At 38.8% G+C, this 16,128-nt stretch overlaps 1 protein-coding gene across 1 annotated transcript in view; it reads left to right on the top strand.

The window, feature by feature from the left end:
* The window catches only part of COL24A1 (collagen type XXIV alpha 1 chain), a gene marked incomplete at its 5' end in the record, with an annotated part of 158,077 nt that overhangs the window by 115,311 nt on the left and 26,638 nt on the right, over positions 1 to 16,128 (top strand). The window contains 9 exons of the mRNA XM_083360473.1: positions 3,581 to 3,634; positions 5,492 to 5,599; positions 6,599 to 6,652; positions 7,492 to 7,545; positions 9,814 to 9,870; positions 10,969 to 11,022; positions 11,920 to 11,973; positions 12,098 to 12,151; positions 14,968 to 15,021. Coding sequence (XP_083216599.1) covers positions 3,581 to 3,634; positions 5,492 to 5,599; positions 6,599 to 6,652; positions 7,492 to 7,545; positions 9,814 to 9,870; positions 10,969 to 11,022; positions 11,920 to 11,973; positions 12,098 to 12,151; positions 14,968 to 15,021 — 543 coding nt within the window. The remainder of the gene's footprint in view (positions 1 to 3,580; positions 3,635 to 5,491; positions 5,600 to 6,598; positions 6,653 to 7,491; positions 7,546 to 9,813; positions 9,871 to 10,968; positions 11,023 to 11,919; positions 11,974 to 12,097; positions 12,152 to 14,967; positions 15,022 to 16,128) is intronic.

Below are 16,128 nucleotides of genomic sequence, written 5' to 3'. Positions count from 1 at the left end.
GCATTCATTTTGTTATTCCAGTTTTCTTGGTTTTGCATTTTTGATTGAGATACTATGAATCCATCACATTCAATATCGGCATGGAATGTGATGTAGGCAGGCATATCAAGTGTTAGGCTTCAAAACTTTAAGCAGGGCTTTAAAAGGTTTTAAAGAAATCTTTAAATGATTGTTTTATCACATCTTCTCCAGACAATTTTTTTGGCCTCCACAATAAGGAGTTTCCTTTATGTAAGAAACATTAGTGATTATGTCATCATTGTAGTATGTTACATAACATGATGCCTAAGTACACCTTATGTTTTCTATTATAAAGAAAAAAAGTCAGAGTGGTTACAAATAAGGATTCTGTCTACAAACTGTATCAACTATTGGACCTTTCTAATTTTTGTGAAATATTATTGATTGGTTTATTGGTTTAAAACATTTATATCTCACCCTTAAGATAAAAGGCTGTCAGGGAATAATTAAAAACCAGACAGAGGATGTGTGGAAAATAAAAAACATAGTAAGAGAGAGAACAATTCTTTTTTCAAAAATGCTTCTTTTAAAATCAAATATGAACAGGAGTGATATGAGAAAAGATGTATACGCAAACACACACATTATAATGGATCAGTTCTTACAATTATGTGCAAGACACCCCCACCCCCAACTATCTAAGATAATTAATTTTCAAAATAAAACTTTTCATAATAAAGAATATGGTTGGTTTAAGGAGTCATTTTTATCCATGAAGATTGTCTCTTTGATTTGTCTTTTGGTATTAGTTTCTCAGAGCTGGTCCATACTATCCCACTATTTCCCACATAGTGTTGTGTTATAAACATAATGTGTTATAAAAATTATACCTTGGAAACAGGTTTAAGTCCATTCTTAAGTCCATGGAAGTCATGAGTGTCTTTGGGCCAGTTGCTGTTTCTTCCTAATCTGGAGGAAAGCCAGGGTATAACAAATAAATAGATTTAGGGTCAAATTAAATGAAACACTAGTTAAACAATTGAAATGGTTATCAGTGGCTTAAAAATGTTGGAATTGTTGGATGAGGAGACAACCTAGATGTAGATTCAAATAGTACGTAACTTGTGCTGGAGCTTTCAGTACAGCTAGTCCTTAGCTAATGACCACGTTAACAAATGTTTGAAGTTATGATGGAAACCCCCTCCCTAATAAAAGCATTAACAACTAGGACAGTGATGGTGAACCTTTTAGAGACCGAGTGCCCAAAAACCAGCCTCCCCCAGCTTCATAGGTGCCATAGATTTGCCACCATTGAACTAGGATTTGAAGTTCTGATGGTTGCTCTCTCCCCCCATGTCACATGATTGAATTTTGTGTGGTCGGCAACCGGCCTGCATTTACTGTTGTTTGTAGCATATGTTTTTTTAACCAGCATTTACTTCCTGTTTCCAACAAAAGCTGTCCATTGCAACACTCACCTAATGACCCCCACATTCACTTAACAACCGCCACATTCTTTTAACAACTGTTGCAAAAAATGTTTTAAAATCGGGTCGGTCATGTGGATGCCTTGATTTACAATCATCATGAGCTGCAACAGAAATTCCAGGTTCTATTAGTTTCATAAGTCAGGAACTATCTATATATGACTTATGTTGTTGTTTGCTTACATTTGGAGACAAAGCAATTGAATGGGACCACTGTATGTTTTCCCCCTCCCACATACTTAACAAGACAAAGTTGTAACCTAGGAAACAATCCTGTATTTTCCATTTGATTTTTAACAACCATCTGATTTGTAACTGTTGAAGTGGTACCTCATCTAATTTGTCAGTAAATTTGGCTGGTATCTCAGGACATGACACAGTTTAATAAAAACCAGAAACATTCTGCTGTGCTTGCTTTGAATAAACTATTTTAGAGAAAAACAAAAAAAAACCAGCTTATCCAGCTGCATACTTTTGTTTGTTTATTTATTTATTGTAGCAAGGAAGCTCAATAGCAGAGTTTTCTTGCGAAGCAACTATCAACTCTAATGCAGACATTAACATTTTTTATTATTATTGTTTGCTGCAGTATTTGTTTTTTGTAACATGGCAGTCATCAGTTTCTATCTGATACAAAATTAGGTATGGTCATGAAAATCTGGTAGTGTGGGTGAGAAATGGAATACAGTTTGAATTGCATGTTATTGTAAAATCATCAACGTAGCTTTAAAAAATCCCATAGACAAAATATGAGATTTTTGGTGCTTCTTTTACTATGTTCCCTGCCGTATGGTTGGGAAAGGGCAGGCAATTATAAATATATTTATCCAGGAAGTATGGATCCAGTTTTAGGCGTAATTGTTTGGCATTGAGGAAGATCAGTTTTGTTGGATTCTTGGAAATGCAGAAAGACAATAGCCATCTGCTGCTTCAAAGACTACTTTGTATTGTTTCAGTGGGAAAGATAAGTAAATCAATCTGGTATCTGTGTACATGTGTGCGCATGGGTTTAAAAATATTCTTCATCTACCCAACTATAAATAATCAGTCAGAATAAAAATAACTAAAACTCCAGCTTTGAAAAGGCATCTAAACAGTCAGGATAAAAAGAAATGTTTCTAAACCTTTCCAGCACTGCTTCAGCACTAGATAGTAAAGGTGGGGGCAAAGGTGAACTGAGTGGAATTGGTGCTACTGCAAATAATTTGGACAGAGTTGCATAGGACTTTATAACCCACAGTAAGTGGGTTGAGCCTAGAAAACTGAGCCTAGAAAACTTTCAATACAGAGATGATGCAACACTTTCTGAAGCACCGCTCACCACCGATTCTACTTTCCAAATTATCTTCAAGGGAACTCCACCAAAAGTGGCTCAATCACCAAGACTAGGTCTCTTTGTTTTAGCCATGGACGCATTTGACTTATCGGTAAAAGATAAGCTTCTCTCACACCAGCGTCTTGGAGGCCTCCCAAGGTATGAACCTGATCTATTAGAACAAGAGTTGCCCCATTCAGATAAATGATATCTCCCAAATCCAGCAAACCACTCAGCTGAATGAGTAATAGCTCCATGTTTTCAGATTCATACGGTTTTCCCTCACCTAGTCCTTTACAGCCCAGGAACATGAAGAAAATGGTAAGTGGACAGTTTCTGGCAGCCCGGAAAGGAAGGGGATTTTCTGGACCCTTTCCAGTCAGGATTCTAGTTGAGTTAATATACTGATACTGCATTTTTGCACTTATCGACAATTCTGAAAGACTTAAGAGAAGGTTGATGCATCCATTCCTGCCTTTCTAAGATCTCTCATTAGCTTTTGATACCATCGACCATGATAACCTTCTAGACTGGCATTGGGTGCTTGGAATGGGCAGCGCTGTCCTGCAGTGGTTGTTGCCTTTTTTCTGAGACTCCTTCCAGTTTGTGTAGGTGGGGGAAATACCTCTTTTGTTGGGGGGGGGTGTTTCAAGACTCAACACTCTCACCACTCCTATTTAATATATACACAAAACTGCTGGATAAAGTTATTCATGGAAAACCTGACAAGACCAGGTGAGTAGAATTTATAACTCTTCATCTTTAAATCTACAAATGTGGATCCAGATTTATCTCTCTTTATGTTAACTACTTGTAGGGTCCTGAGGGAACTCAAGGAAGTCCAGGTCAAAGGGGTCGTTCAGGAAAAAAGGTAAGTGGTCTTCCTTTTTTATCTTGAATTTGGACAGAAAACAAAATTATTTTTCATTAAGGATTCAATATTAATAAAATACTACTCTTTTTAATAATAGAGTGGCTTGGTGGCCTAGTGGTGAAGACACTCACCTCCCATTCCAAAGGTTGAGAATTCAATTTTAGGTAGTGGCGGAGGCTTCTCTTTCAGGGTGCAGAGATCCTTCTAAGAATTCCAGGTAGGCATCAGGAAAGACATCCGATCAGTAAACACTCAGCTCCATACTGTTGCTCCAATTCTACCCTTAAGGGAATAATTAAGGGATTACAGGATTGTAAAAAGAAAAAAGTCCTAGTTTTAAGAATAGATTTTTTTTCTGTTTTACAACCCTGTAATCCCTTAATTTGAAGCATGTGAATGGAGCTGAGCATTTACTGGCCAGATGCCCTTCCTGATGCCTACATGGAGTGCACAGCAGATATTTTCTCTTTGCACCCTGAAAGAAAACTATCTGCTACTACCTAGGTTTGAACTCTCAACCTTCTGAGTGGGAGGCAGGCGTCTTCACCACTAGGCCACCCCATTGCTCAATTTTAAGAATAGAATAACAAATATTTTTTGTTATTACAGATAGTACTTGACTTATGCTGTTCTTTTAACAACAGTTGAAAATTAACGATGGCCTCATAAAGGGTCATCAAAGCACTTCTGATCATTGCAAAACATTGCATCAATACCCACCCACCCCCACTGACCAAGTGATTGTGATCTGGATGCTTGAAAACCTGTTCTCGATTATGACTAGTCAAGCACCTTGCAATCGTGTTGTCAACGTGGCTAACATCATTCATCATTTGTAGTCTTCTCTGCTGGCTTCCATAGAAAGTCAATAGGAAGTTGATAAGGAAGAGTGTAAGCTCTGTTGCTGCTGCCAAGAACACTCCTTCTCATCTCTGGGAATTGGAGGAAAGAACTTCCTGCTGAAGGTTTTCAGCTCCTTGCCTGCTTGTGTGGAGCTGAAATCTTCTTGCTTGCTTGCACAGAGCTGAAATCTTGCCTGCCTGCTTGCACATGAAGGATTTTCAGTTTCTGAGTGGAAACACTTGTGCACGGCTTGCATCATGCCTCCCAGGGCCTACCCCACCGCCTTAAGGCACCCAACACTCTTTACCTGGTTCTCTGTGCACTTAATAACTGTTCTGTACCAGCCTGCTACCGGCCCTGCAGAAAAGGCAGGGACAACCCCTTTACAAACGGCAAGAGGCTGGAACCAAGCCTGCCAAATTTATTAACATAAAACAGAGCAAAACAAGACACGAACCATGAAACAGGAGCTATGAAACAGGAACTATTCAAGCGGTTGCCTTCAGCAAACCAGCCCTCCCACGCATTCCCCTTTTATACAGTTCAGGGCGTGGCTTCTCTCTGCCTCCTTCCGAGGTGCCCCATTGCCTTCCTCTGTTTACTCCTGATTGACTGCCTCCTGCGTCGGGCGTCCTTGAACAGGGCCAGCTGTGGGTCATCTTCATCCACGCTGTCAGGCTCACACAGCTGGGTCTCCGTCGTGACCAGGTGGGAGGGGCCTGGTTGGGGGCTCTCATCAGCAAGCTCTCCAACCCCCTCAGCAAGCTCTTCAACACCCCCCTCCTCCTCTGAGTCATCCGACCCAACTGCCGATCCCACAGGCTGACTCTGAATCACAACAATAACCCACAAGATCACCCACAACCTTAAGTGCCAAGATTGCAGTCATTGAGCAAACCAGTCATGTGATGTCCCACTTGCTGGATTCATAGCAACTATCTATACAGTACCTATATTGGCTTTCCAATGTGATTTTCAATTGGTGTAATGTTTTATTCTCCGCCCAAATAGGGGGAAAAGGGTCAACATGGTTTCCCAGGAGAAATCGGAGCTATGGGTGAACCTGGCAAGCTTGGGGAAATTGGACCAAAGGGTTCAAGAGGAACTAGAGGACCAGTGGTTGGTATAGTATTAATTTAATCCTCTGTAGTTTTATATGAACTTTGATGCAGGTGAAGAGCCTATTTAAAGCTGATTGGTTTGTCTGGATTTGTGAATTGTCTAAAATTCACAGCATCCATAATAAATCATCATACAGAGTTAACAGGTTAACCCTGTCAATCACCTTTTATGATATGTAGACAAAAGGAGTGAGAATGTTGAGTCACTTATTTTTAAGTAACAGTTCTCATATTATTATATAGAAGCTATTTTCAAAATCTGTACTGTTACCGGTATGTTTTTGCCGAGAAGCAGCATTTACTTCCAATTTTCATACCCCATAGAAAATATGGGTTCACTTAATAGCCACAATATTCACTTAATCACTGTGGATTTAAGGACTGTGGTGATTCGCTTAATGCCTGCTACAAAGAAAAAGATAATAAAATCAGGTTGGTCACGTATTGACCTGCTTTATGACAGTCATGATCATAATGGGAAGGTTCCGTTATGGTCATGTCATATCAGAATTATTTTTCACAGGTACACTGAAATGACATATTTAAAGGCAGACATATATTTTACTGGGCTACTTTATTACATGTGCTTCATTTATGGTTATATATCAGCATTGTTTATATCTGAAATGTTGTATCCGGAAATTGAATGTTTGTGTTCTATAGCACATTTTTTTATATGTTTACATTATTTTATGCACTTTTTAAGAGACAAGATCAATCAGATTTCCACCTTGTATTTTTTATAATTTGACTCAGTTATATTTATTTACCATATTACAAGTCTGTTTTGTATTACTTTTTTAAAAAGTATTCTTATGGTTTTAACCAGAATTAAGCTTATTTCAAATGTATTAATTGCAGTAGGTAATTTGCTTAACTCTCTCTATTTCCATGCTTTGTGAATATTTCCAATTAGAAGTACTATGTGAACTGATAGCTTGGCTAATGAAATTATTACAGTATTAAAATCTGTTAATTGCTACTTCTCCTTGTACAGGGACATTTAGGAGCAATGGGATCAGCAGGAAAACCAGGAATTCCAGGTTATAGGGTATGATACATTTCTGAAATGTTTTTCATGGGCCTATCCATTAATTTTATGATTGTTATGTAATGAATGAAAGCAAATATACTTGTCCCAGGATAATGTCGCAAGGTCCAATCTGGGTCTGTCAGCGGGACTAGACTTCCACGTTTTCGGACTTGTGCTGGAGCCCATCTTCAGGGAACTTCTTTCTATTGCAATATATGCTTTGGGTTATTCTGTGAGTCGTATTTATGTGGTACCTTCTTGTAGGTTGATTACGATGTGTTGATGGCCAGCAATTGGCTATTGTTTATTGATTCCATATTTTTTAATATGGCCATTACTTTTTAAAAGCATCTTTGGCTTTCTACAGTTATAACTGTATCCATTTGAAAACAGCTGTGGAAATCATAGATTGTACAATTTTTCAGAATATTTCTCAGAAATGTTTAGATTTTTTAAAACCGTTATCAGCATCAGACTTGGTTTTACTTTGGATGTGCTGATATTTTGTAACTAATAAACATGTTCTTTGAGGAATTTGCAAGCCTCGGGGTTTTGCTTTATTTGTCTCTGTCTGTCAGAACCTTGACAGCTTGTTTGGTGAGATAGGTGGCTATATAAATTGGATAAGTAAATAGATAAATATAACAATTAAACATCAGTAATTTTATGCCAATTGCTCAATTTCCATCAGCCTTGACAAAATCTGTCCCGGTAGATTTATTTTATCTATTAAATTTATTTGCCTCCTATCTCACCACAAGGTGACTCTGATTATACAAAGCATGATTTTTTTTATCACTCTATGTTACTTGTGTTTTTTTTAACTGCAGATATTGCATGACACATATTTTTCTTAGGGTCACCAAGGTCCGCCAGGAGCACTTGGCCCTCCAGGACCCAAAGGAGAGAAAGTAAGGAGATGAAATTATTGTATTTATTGACAAATTTCTGCTGGCTAGCAACCATGAAAGTTCACAGATTTTGTCTGCATGTTGCATGAGCTTTAATTTTTCTCATTTCATTAAAAACATAAACTGAAGAAATTGATAAATTTAATCATTTAATCATCTACTACAGCAGATATCATAGCACTGGAAGTCTAAAGCTATCACTTTATATGCTGAGTAGCTACTGTCCATGCAAACCTAGTGGAGTCTTAGCAAGGTGTACAATTGCAGGTTGAATAGATTGTTGATTATTTGTCAGAGACTGGACAAGTCCCTGCAGGATTTTTCAGAAATGATTTGCCATTGACTCCTTTTCTGAGAGAAAGTGACTGGCGCAAGGTCACCTATCTGGCTCCATGCCCAAGGCAGGACTAGAACTCAAGGTTTCTCGGTTTCTAGCCTAATGCCTTAACCACTACATCAAACTGGCTCTATAAATCAGAAACATAGTACCTTATAACAGTTCACTTATCTTTTAGACCATATTGCGCTCACAAGGTAGTATTTAGAAAATTCCATTAGATACATGATATAAAGAGCCTTGGTGTAGCAGTGGGCTAATGCCTCCTTAAGTAACACCAGCTGCCTACAATTAGTGCAGGTTCGCATCCCACCAGGCTCAAGGTTGACTCAGCCTTCCATCCTTCCGAGGTAGGTAAAATGAGGACCCAGATTGTTGGGGGCAATAAGCTGACTTTGTAATAATGCCGCTTGGGGTGTGTGTGTGAAAGCCCTAATAAGCAGGCATATACATAGAATGAAGGCTATTGCTAAGCAAATTGATTTGTGCTTAGAGTGTAAACCGCCCTGAGTCTTCGGAGAAGGGCGGGATATAAATGGGATTAAAGTAAAGTAAAAAACTTCACACACTTTACATAACTTCCTCCTTGAAATGAAGAGCTCCTATGAATGAAGAGCAACAACAATAACATATAAATTAAAATAAAAATTGTCTTAAGAATTCTCTGAAAGGCAGAGAATTTTGTAGAGTAAGAATTTGTGACAAATTTTGTAATACCTATCATCCTGACATCTGCTTCAATTACCAGTTCATACGGTTTCTAAATTTGATTACTGGGAACTATCTTTCATATTGTTCCCAGTAATCTTCAGATACTCTGGTCCGAATAATTTAGTTTTAAAGGCCCAAATCTTTTAAAATTGATCCTGGTGTTTCCATTCCAGATTGTTTGTCTTCTGCAAATTTCGGTCACCCTGCTTGCTGGCATAGTATTTCCAAGTTGCGTATGGAACTCCTACCTTTTTAAAAACTTCATAAATTTCTGTGGATCTTTGATAAAATGTCCACATTAAAAGAGAACATATAACTTCAAAGAATGTGGCTTTTTGAAAGGGTGTACCTATAAATTTACCTTCTCACATTGACATTAATGATAACGTAGCTTTACTTGGAAAACATATGGAATTCTCAACCAAAAGCCTGATTTTTCTGCTTACAAAGATTTAGTATTGCAGACTCAAAGCTAGCATTTAGCTAACTAAAGCAACTGTTGCTGAAAATGTTTTTATCTGTTGTAGAAAACAATTATGACTTTACAAAATACATTTAATCAATGATAAAAAACAGCTGTAACTTTTTTATTAATATCATAAATAGGTCTTTTCTATATCAAAGAATTTTAAAAATTATTTTAAAAATTTAAAAATTAGAACATGTATATTCTATGCTATTGAGAGTAAGTTTCATCAATATTAATGGGTTTTACTTTCAAATAAAGACACATATAATTGTATTGCAGGTAACTGAATGTGTTACTTCATAGTTCTTTAAAAAAAGAGTTATGAAAGCATTATTTTTCAGACTGCTGTCACAAACTCAATCCATTATATAAACTGAACAATATTTTGTGTTAGTTTTTACGTGCTTTTGAACCTAGCAGTTCGAAAGCACGTAAAAATGCAAGTAGAAAAATAGGGACCACTGCGGTGGGAAGGTAACAGCGTTCCATGCGCCTTTGGCGTCTAGTCATGCCGGCCACATGACCACGGAGACGTCCTTGGACAAGCGCTGGCTCTTCGGCTTTGAAACGGAGATGAGCACCGGCCCCTAGAGTCGGAAACGACTAGCACGCATGTGCGGGGGAACCTTTACCTTTACCTTTATGTATGTGACACAGATATGCTAAAGAAGGAAAGTATGTATAATTTATGTATTTTACAAAAAAAATAGATTTCATGAGCAATAAACAATTGGTTTTATTTTCTTTGTAGGGTTACCCTGGGGAAGACAGCTCAATGCTAGGACCACCTGGGCCCCTAGGTGAACCAGTAGGTCTTTCTTTAGCCAGAAAATTACAGTCAACATTGTATAAACAGATGCAATTTCTTTTAAAATATGCATGTGCATGGTTGCATGTGCACCGCATCCTATTGATACAGCCCGTGGTTCTTAGACTGTGGGTTAGAGGTTAGTAGCAATATTAGTTATGCACTGTGTTGATCTGCACTACAAATAATAAAGGAACACACTTGAGGAGATAGGAGCTATCTGACTGATAAAGGAACTAGTAAATGCATGGATGGATTTAACTAATCCATTAAAGGCTCTGGCCACCCATTTGTATGCAGATAATATTACGTGGTGGCTCTGGATTAGGATGCTGAGCTTGTTGATCAGAAGGTCGGCAGTTTGGCAGGTCGAATCCCGAGTGCCGCGTAACAGAGTGAGCGCCTGTTACTCGTCCCAGCTTCTGCCAACCTAGCAGTTCGAAAGCACATAAAAATGCAAGTAGAAAAATAGGGACCGCTACGGTGGGAAGGTAACAGCATTCCGTGCGCCTTTGGCGTCCAGTCATGCCGGCCACATGACCACGGAGACGTCCTCGGACAAGCGCTGGCTCTTCGGCTTTGAAACGGAGATGAGTACCGGCCCCTAGAGTTGGAAACGACTAGCATGCATGTGCGGGGGAACCTTTACCTTTACCTTAATATTACGCTGCATATAAGGATGTTAAGACAGTGGGAATATATCGTGTGAAATAATGTGGCTCACTTTAGTTGATTTAATGTTCTACATAAATCCAAATTATTAGGAGTGCTCATTTCCTTAAACTCTCTAGCCCCTAGTGTAAAATCTAATTTTCAGTTTGAAATGTTTAAGTTTGAGCAAGAATGATTCAAAAGCTAAGCATTTTTAGACAGCACTTTAACTCCTGTGGTTACATATTCTTTCAGCTCTGTAGAACTAATAACAAATTAAATTTCAGTGATGCTTTGCAGTGTTTTGGAATTTGCTAACATCTTGTTTTTCTTTCCTTTCCCCCCCAGAGATATGCTATTTTGTAAAAACAAAAAAAAAACCAAACCGCAGTAACTATTTCAAATGAAATTTTAAACAGTCTGGATTCTTTATGGTTATTTCTCTAGGGTCCTACTGGTGAACGGGGAGAGAGAGGAGAACCTGGTGACATAGGTTACATGGTAAAACCTATTTTGGTATCTATATGCATGTTACTTGTAGCGAACTTACCGCAACATGACTCCGTCTTACACTTATTTGAATACCTCTTAAAAATATATCCAGGACCACCATTGATTATTTTAAAAAAATAATCGTACATAAAAACTAAACCCTAAACAGAATTCAGGATCAATTTATCAAAATGAACACTTGGAAACTAAATAAAAAGATTTGGGACCCTGGGAAGTAAATAAACTTAAAGCTTCTTTGTTCTTCTTTTGATAGCCAATATCATATTCATGTTAGCGTCCTACAGAACCTGGATTACAAAAAGGCCTGGAGTTCACATCACCCTCACAGTAAAAGAGGGGAGAGCATATGCCGCAAAGTGGGCTCCATCCATTTAATAAAAGCAGCAAGACCTTGCAGATATCACAAGGCATCTAGAACAGAGGTCCCCAACCTTTTGGGCACCACGGACCGGTTCCGTGGAGAAAGGTTTTTTTTTTCCAGGGAACGGAGAGTGTGTGGCTTTTGTGTGCTGCCTGAATCCCATGGATGGGGCTTTGATTGTGTGGACCGGTTGCTGGCATGCCATACCGGTCCACAGACCCAGGGTTAGGGACCCCTGATCTAGAAGAGTAGATTTTAGACTTATCAACAAGCAAAATGGCATACAAGATTTTAAAGAATATATTTGTATTTGTAATAACACCCACTTTGAATGGCATTGTTTGCCTTTGGTTTACTTCTGCCTCCCTCCTCTTCCAACATAGATATATCTGAAATGAGATGCTGCTTCCTTCCCTACACCATAGTAACATCAGTTAATTAAATCATGACTTAGCATTTTAGAATTTACACTTTTGAAAGAAATGGAAACTTCCTTCTTCAAGAATAGGTTCTTTTGTTTCTAGGGTCACCCCGGACTCCCAGGACTTAGAGGTGCTATTGGACAACAAGGGCCACCCGTAAGTCTCTAGTACAGTACATTGTAATTGTGCATTTTTTTTTCAAAATAACATGTACAAAAACTTCATTTATTCTCAGTTTTGATATCATACAAACATTATCTACATTACTGTTTTCCCAAAGGGTGAACCAGGCGAACAGGGAGAGCAAGGACTAAAAGGAGAAAGAGGATCTCGAGTAAGTAGAAAGTGGGAAACTTTTTAGGGAAAACATTCAAAACGAAGTCATTCAGTGCTTTTAAAGTCCAGAAACATTTTGTTTTGGCCATAGTTGCTATTTTGTAAGTCTGCTGGGGTGATATAAAGAGTATTGCTGAAGCTACTGGGTGCGGTTACATCCATAATAAGCCACGATTATGTCAGAATGACAAGAATGAGTTCTGGCATCATTTGCATAAAGTTCTCGTGACTCGCATATATTCATTTATTTATTTTTTTTAATTTTAATTCCATTTATATCCCGCCCTTCTCCGAAGACTCAGGGCGGCTTACAAGCTTAGCAGTAGCCTTCATTCTATGTATATGCCTGCTTATTAGGGCTTTCACACACACCCCAAGCGGCATTATTACAAAGTCAGCTTATTGACACCAACAATCTGGGTCCTCATTTTACCTACCTGGGAAGGATGGAAGGCTGAGTCAACCTTGAGCATGGTGGGATGCAAACCTGCACTAATTGCAGGCAGCTGGTGTTACTTAAGGAGGCATTAGCCCACTGCTCCACCAAGGCTCTTTCCCCATGTATCCAAGTTACCTCCATGAATCCCTGTAACTGGATGAACAGAACAGATGCCCCTTGCCTCCATCCCTGCTTTCAAACTACCCCAGCCTAAACACCAACATCAGTTATACCCGATTTAGAGCCAGCAAAAGCCATCTAGGAAGGAACTGCCTAGGAATGGGGTGTATAGCAATAGCACTTAGACTTCACAGCCCTTTCTAAGCGGTTTACAGAGTCAGCCCCCAACAATCTGGCTCTTCATTTTACTCACCTTGGAAGAATGGAAGACTGAGTCAACCTTGAGCTGGTGAGACTTGAACTGCCGAACTGCTGGCAGTCAGCAGAATTGGCCTGCAATACTGCATTCTAACCATTGCGCCATCACAGTGCAAAGGAGAGGGGTAGTGGAGTCAAAGAAGACCAAACCAGTGTTGATACAGATCAGCAGGTGACGGTATTCCAGTGCAGCTAAAGCAAGAACAAAAGCGAAGTGGAAGGATGGAAGAATAAATAAAAGGAGGAAGAAATTTAGCTTAGATATAAAAGTTACAGCAGGGCAAAGCAGTAAAACAGAATGAAAAAAAATAACATGGAAAAAGATAATGCAAATAAAACAACTATAAATAATAAAACACATCACTTCAGTAGCACCACATAGAGATTTATCGTTGTACCTGCCTCTTTTGTAATAAAACCAAAAATATTCCAAATAGGAATTATCCAGAAGGTTGGATATGATCCATATCTAAACCTCCCTCTATGAGAGGCAATTTAAAACTTAATGACAGCATCACATTTCCTATTTGTTGCCCAAGGATAAGCCTGCTCAGAATGAACAATAGCAGTAGCTCTGGATAATTTCTTGTCTAGTTTCACATTTGGAATATTCGGAGTGGATAATGAAGGTAGCAGCTTTCTTGTTTTCCTGGATAATTTGTGCTCTTAAAAAGAAGGAAATCTACTTGATAGAATCTACTAGAAGCCAGATCTACAGAGGGCAAAGTACCACAAAATAAAATTCTGATTCCTAAGCAGATCTTTTAGTTTACTTTTTTTTTACAATGGCTGCTCTCTGCCTTAACCCTTAACAAGGTTTTTAAAACTTAAGTACGCTTGAAGAACAATCATGTAGCACGTGGGGAATATTATTTGAAATCTTACAAGGCATTGCCGTTCTCTGAATCATAGCTACAGTAAAAGCCCATTTGAACCTATTTGGAAAGAAAATATGCATTGTGGCATAATTCATCTCTGATTTATTGGACAAATTACAAATAAACATAAGCAATTGATTTCTAAATAGTACATCAATATACTTTGTCACAGATTTATTTTTAAGTCATAATAATGACTTTAAATTATAAGAGCTTTCTGTCAAGATTCCAATTGTACTCTCAAATTCCCACTTTAAACCAACTTTTTCAGTCAGTGCGTTCTGAAGATATGTGACAATCTGAGATTGAAAGCAAAGCACATTTTATTAAAGTGCATATCTCAATAGCTTTGTAGAGCTACAGTCAAACCACAAAATGTTTACATTTATGGTAAATGGACAAACATCTTACAGAATATGCAGTCAGCTCATAATCTCTAAATGCTAAGAATGCATTCAGTCATTGAGGTCCTATTCATCCCACATAACACCACAGCTTCGCAAACTGCATTGATTGCCAGTCTGCTTCCAGATGCAATTCACGTGTTGATAATCACCTTTAAAGCCCTTCATGGTATGGATCCAGACTACTTGGATCCCAATGGGATTGGCTGTCCCCACCCATGCTGGCAAAAAAGGCATGTTGCGAACCCTATCAGCTAAATTATTCCAACTGGTGGTATCCAGGAGAAGGGCCTTTTCTGCCATTGCACCTGCCCTGAGGAACATCTTGTCCCCTGATGTGAGGTTGGCCTGCGTGAATTTCTGGAGCAGCCAAAAAACCTGGCTCTGCCAGCTAGCTTGGGGCCCCAATGGGGGTGTATCACTGTGGACATGGTTGATTGATTAACAATGAATCCCACCCCCCCCCAACCTGGTCCCGCCCTCCCCATCTTTTAATTGGCCTGTGGTGTTCTGGTTTTTTATTACTTGCTTATGTTTTTAATTGATATACTTTTATTTTTTATGACTGTATGCCACCCAGAGTTACCTTGAGGTAAGATGAGTGGCCTGTACATTTTATAAATAAATAATAAAAGGTGTGGTGGAAAAATTCAGAATCCTAGCTGATTGTTAGGTTTTATAGTTTGTGAGCTAATAAATATTTTGAAATTTCTAGGGTCCTATTGGAAAAAAAGGATCAAGTGGTCAGCCTGGGAAACCTGGAATGCCTGTAAGTAAATTGCTTGATTAAGTGCTTCTATTTTAAGTGATGACCAATACAGATTACAGATAAGTTTAGGTTATTCTATGCAGACAGACACATTACCACTGAAAGATAAATAGCAAATCAGATAGAATGTCCTTAACCTGTAGGATAGGCAATAAAATACTTTTATGAAATGAAATGAAATGAACCTTTATTGTCAAAGTACAACTATGTGTACATTGAGATTAGCTGAGCTTCCCTTTGTGCTCCCACCCCCCAACACACAGTGACAACAAACCCTCCATCTTACTACACCATGTGAACCAACTACACCACACACCGGCCTCCCAAGTCAATTCTGCATAAAATTCACAAAAGTTCACAAAAGTTATTTCTCATTCAAAAGCCTAACAGCCCACGGATAGAAGCTGTTTTTCAGCCTGTTGGTGCGGCTGGCTATACTCCTATATTTCCTACCCAATGGTAAGAGAGTAAAGAGGTACCGTCCAGGGTGTGAGTCATCCCTGAGAATTTTCCTCACTCTTCCAAGGCAGCGAGCCCTGGCGATGTCATGCAGTGGTGTCAGGGGACATGCCACAATGTCTTGTGCTGTGCTCACCACCCTCTGTAATACTTTCCTATCTGCGGCTGTCAGACCAGCATACCAAACCACAATACCATACGAGAGGACGCTCTCTATGGTAAACCGATAAAAGAGGGTCATTAGCTGTTGTTCTACCCTGTTCTTCCACAAGGCCCTGAGAAAGTGAAGCCTCTGTTGGGCCTTTCTAGCCACCTGGGTTGTATTAACTTTCCAGGTCAGATCTTCTCAGAGGTAGACTCCCAGAAATTTAAAGGAGGAAACTCTCTCCACACAGTCCTCCCCGATGTAAAGTGGGGCAGGTTCCTCCTTTTTTCTCCGGACGTCTAGCACCCTCTCTTTCTTTTATATTGCAATCTTCAGATGTTAACATGAAACTAAGCTCCACTAAAATATAGGTTATTTTTGTATTTTTAGAATCGCAGCCTGATTTTTATTATGAATACATACACACAGGGAGGAAATATAGTTAAAATGAAGTCGGCAAATCTAATTTCGGTCCCATATTATCAACCTGAGCTACCATAACA

This window comes from Vipera ursinii (genome assembly GCF_947247035.1).
Source record: "Vipera ursinii genome assembly, chromosome: 3".
NCBI lineage: Eukaryota > Metazoa > Chordata > Lepidosauria > Squamata > Viperidae > Vipera > Vipera ursinii.
The sequence above is the reverse complement of the archived record's forward strand: the minus strand, read 5'-3'. Positions and strand labels throughout refer to the sequence as shown.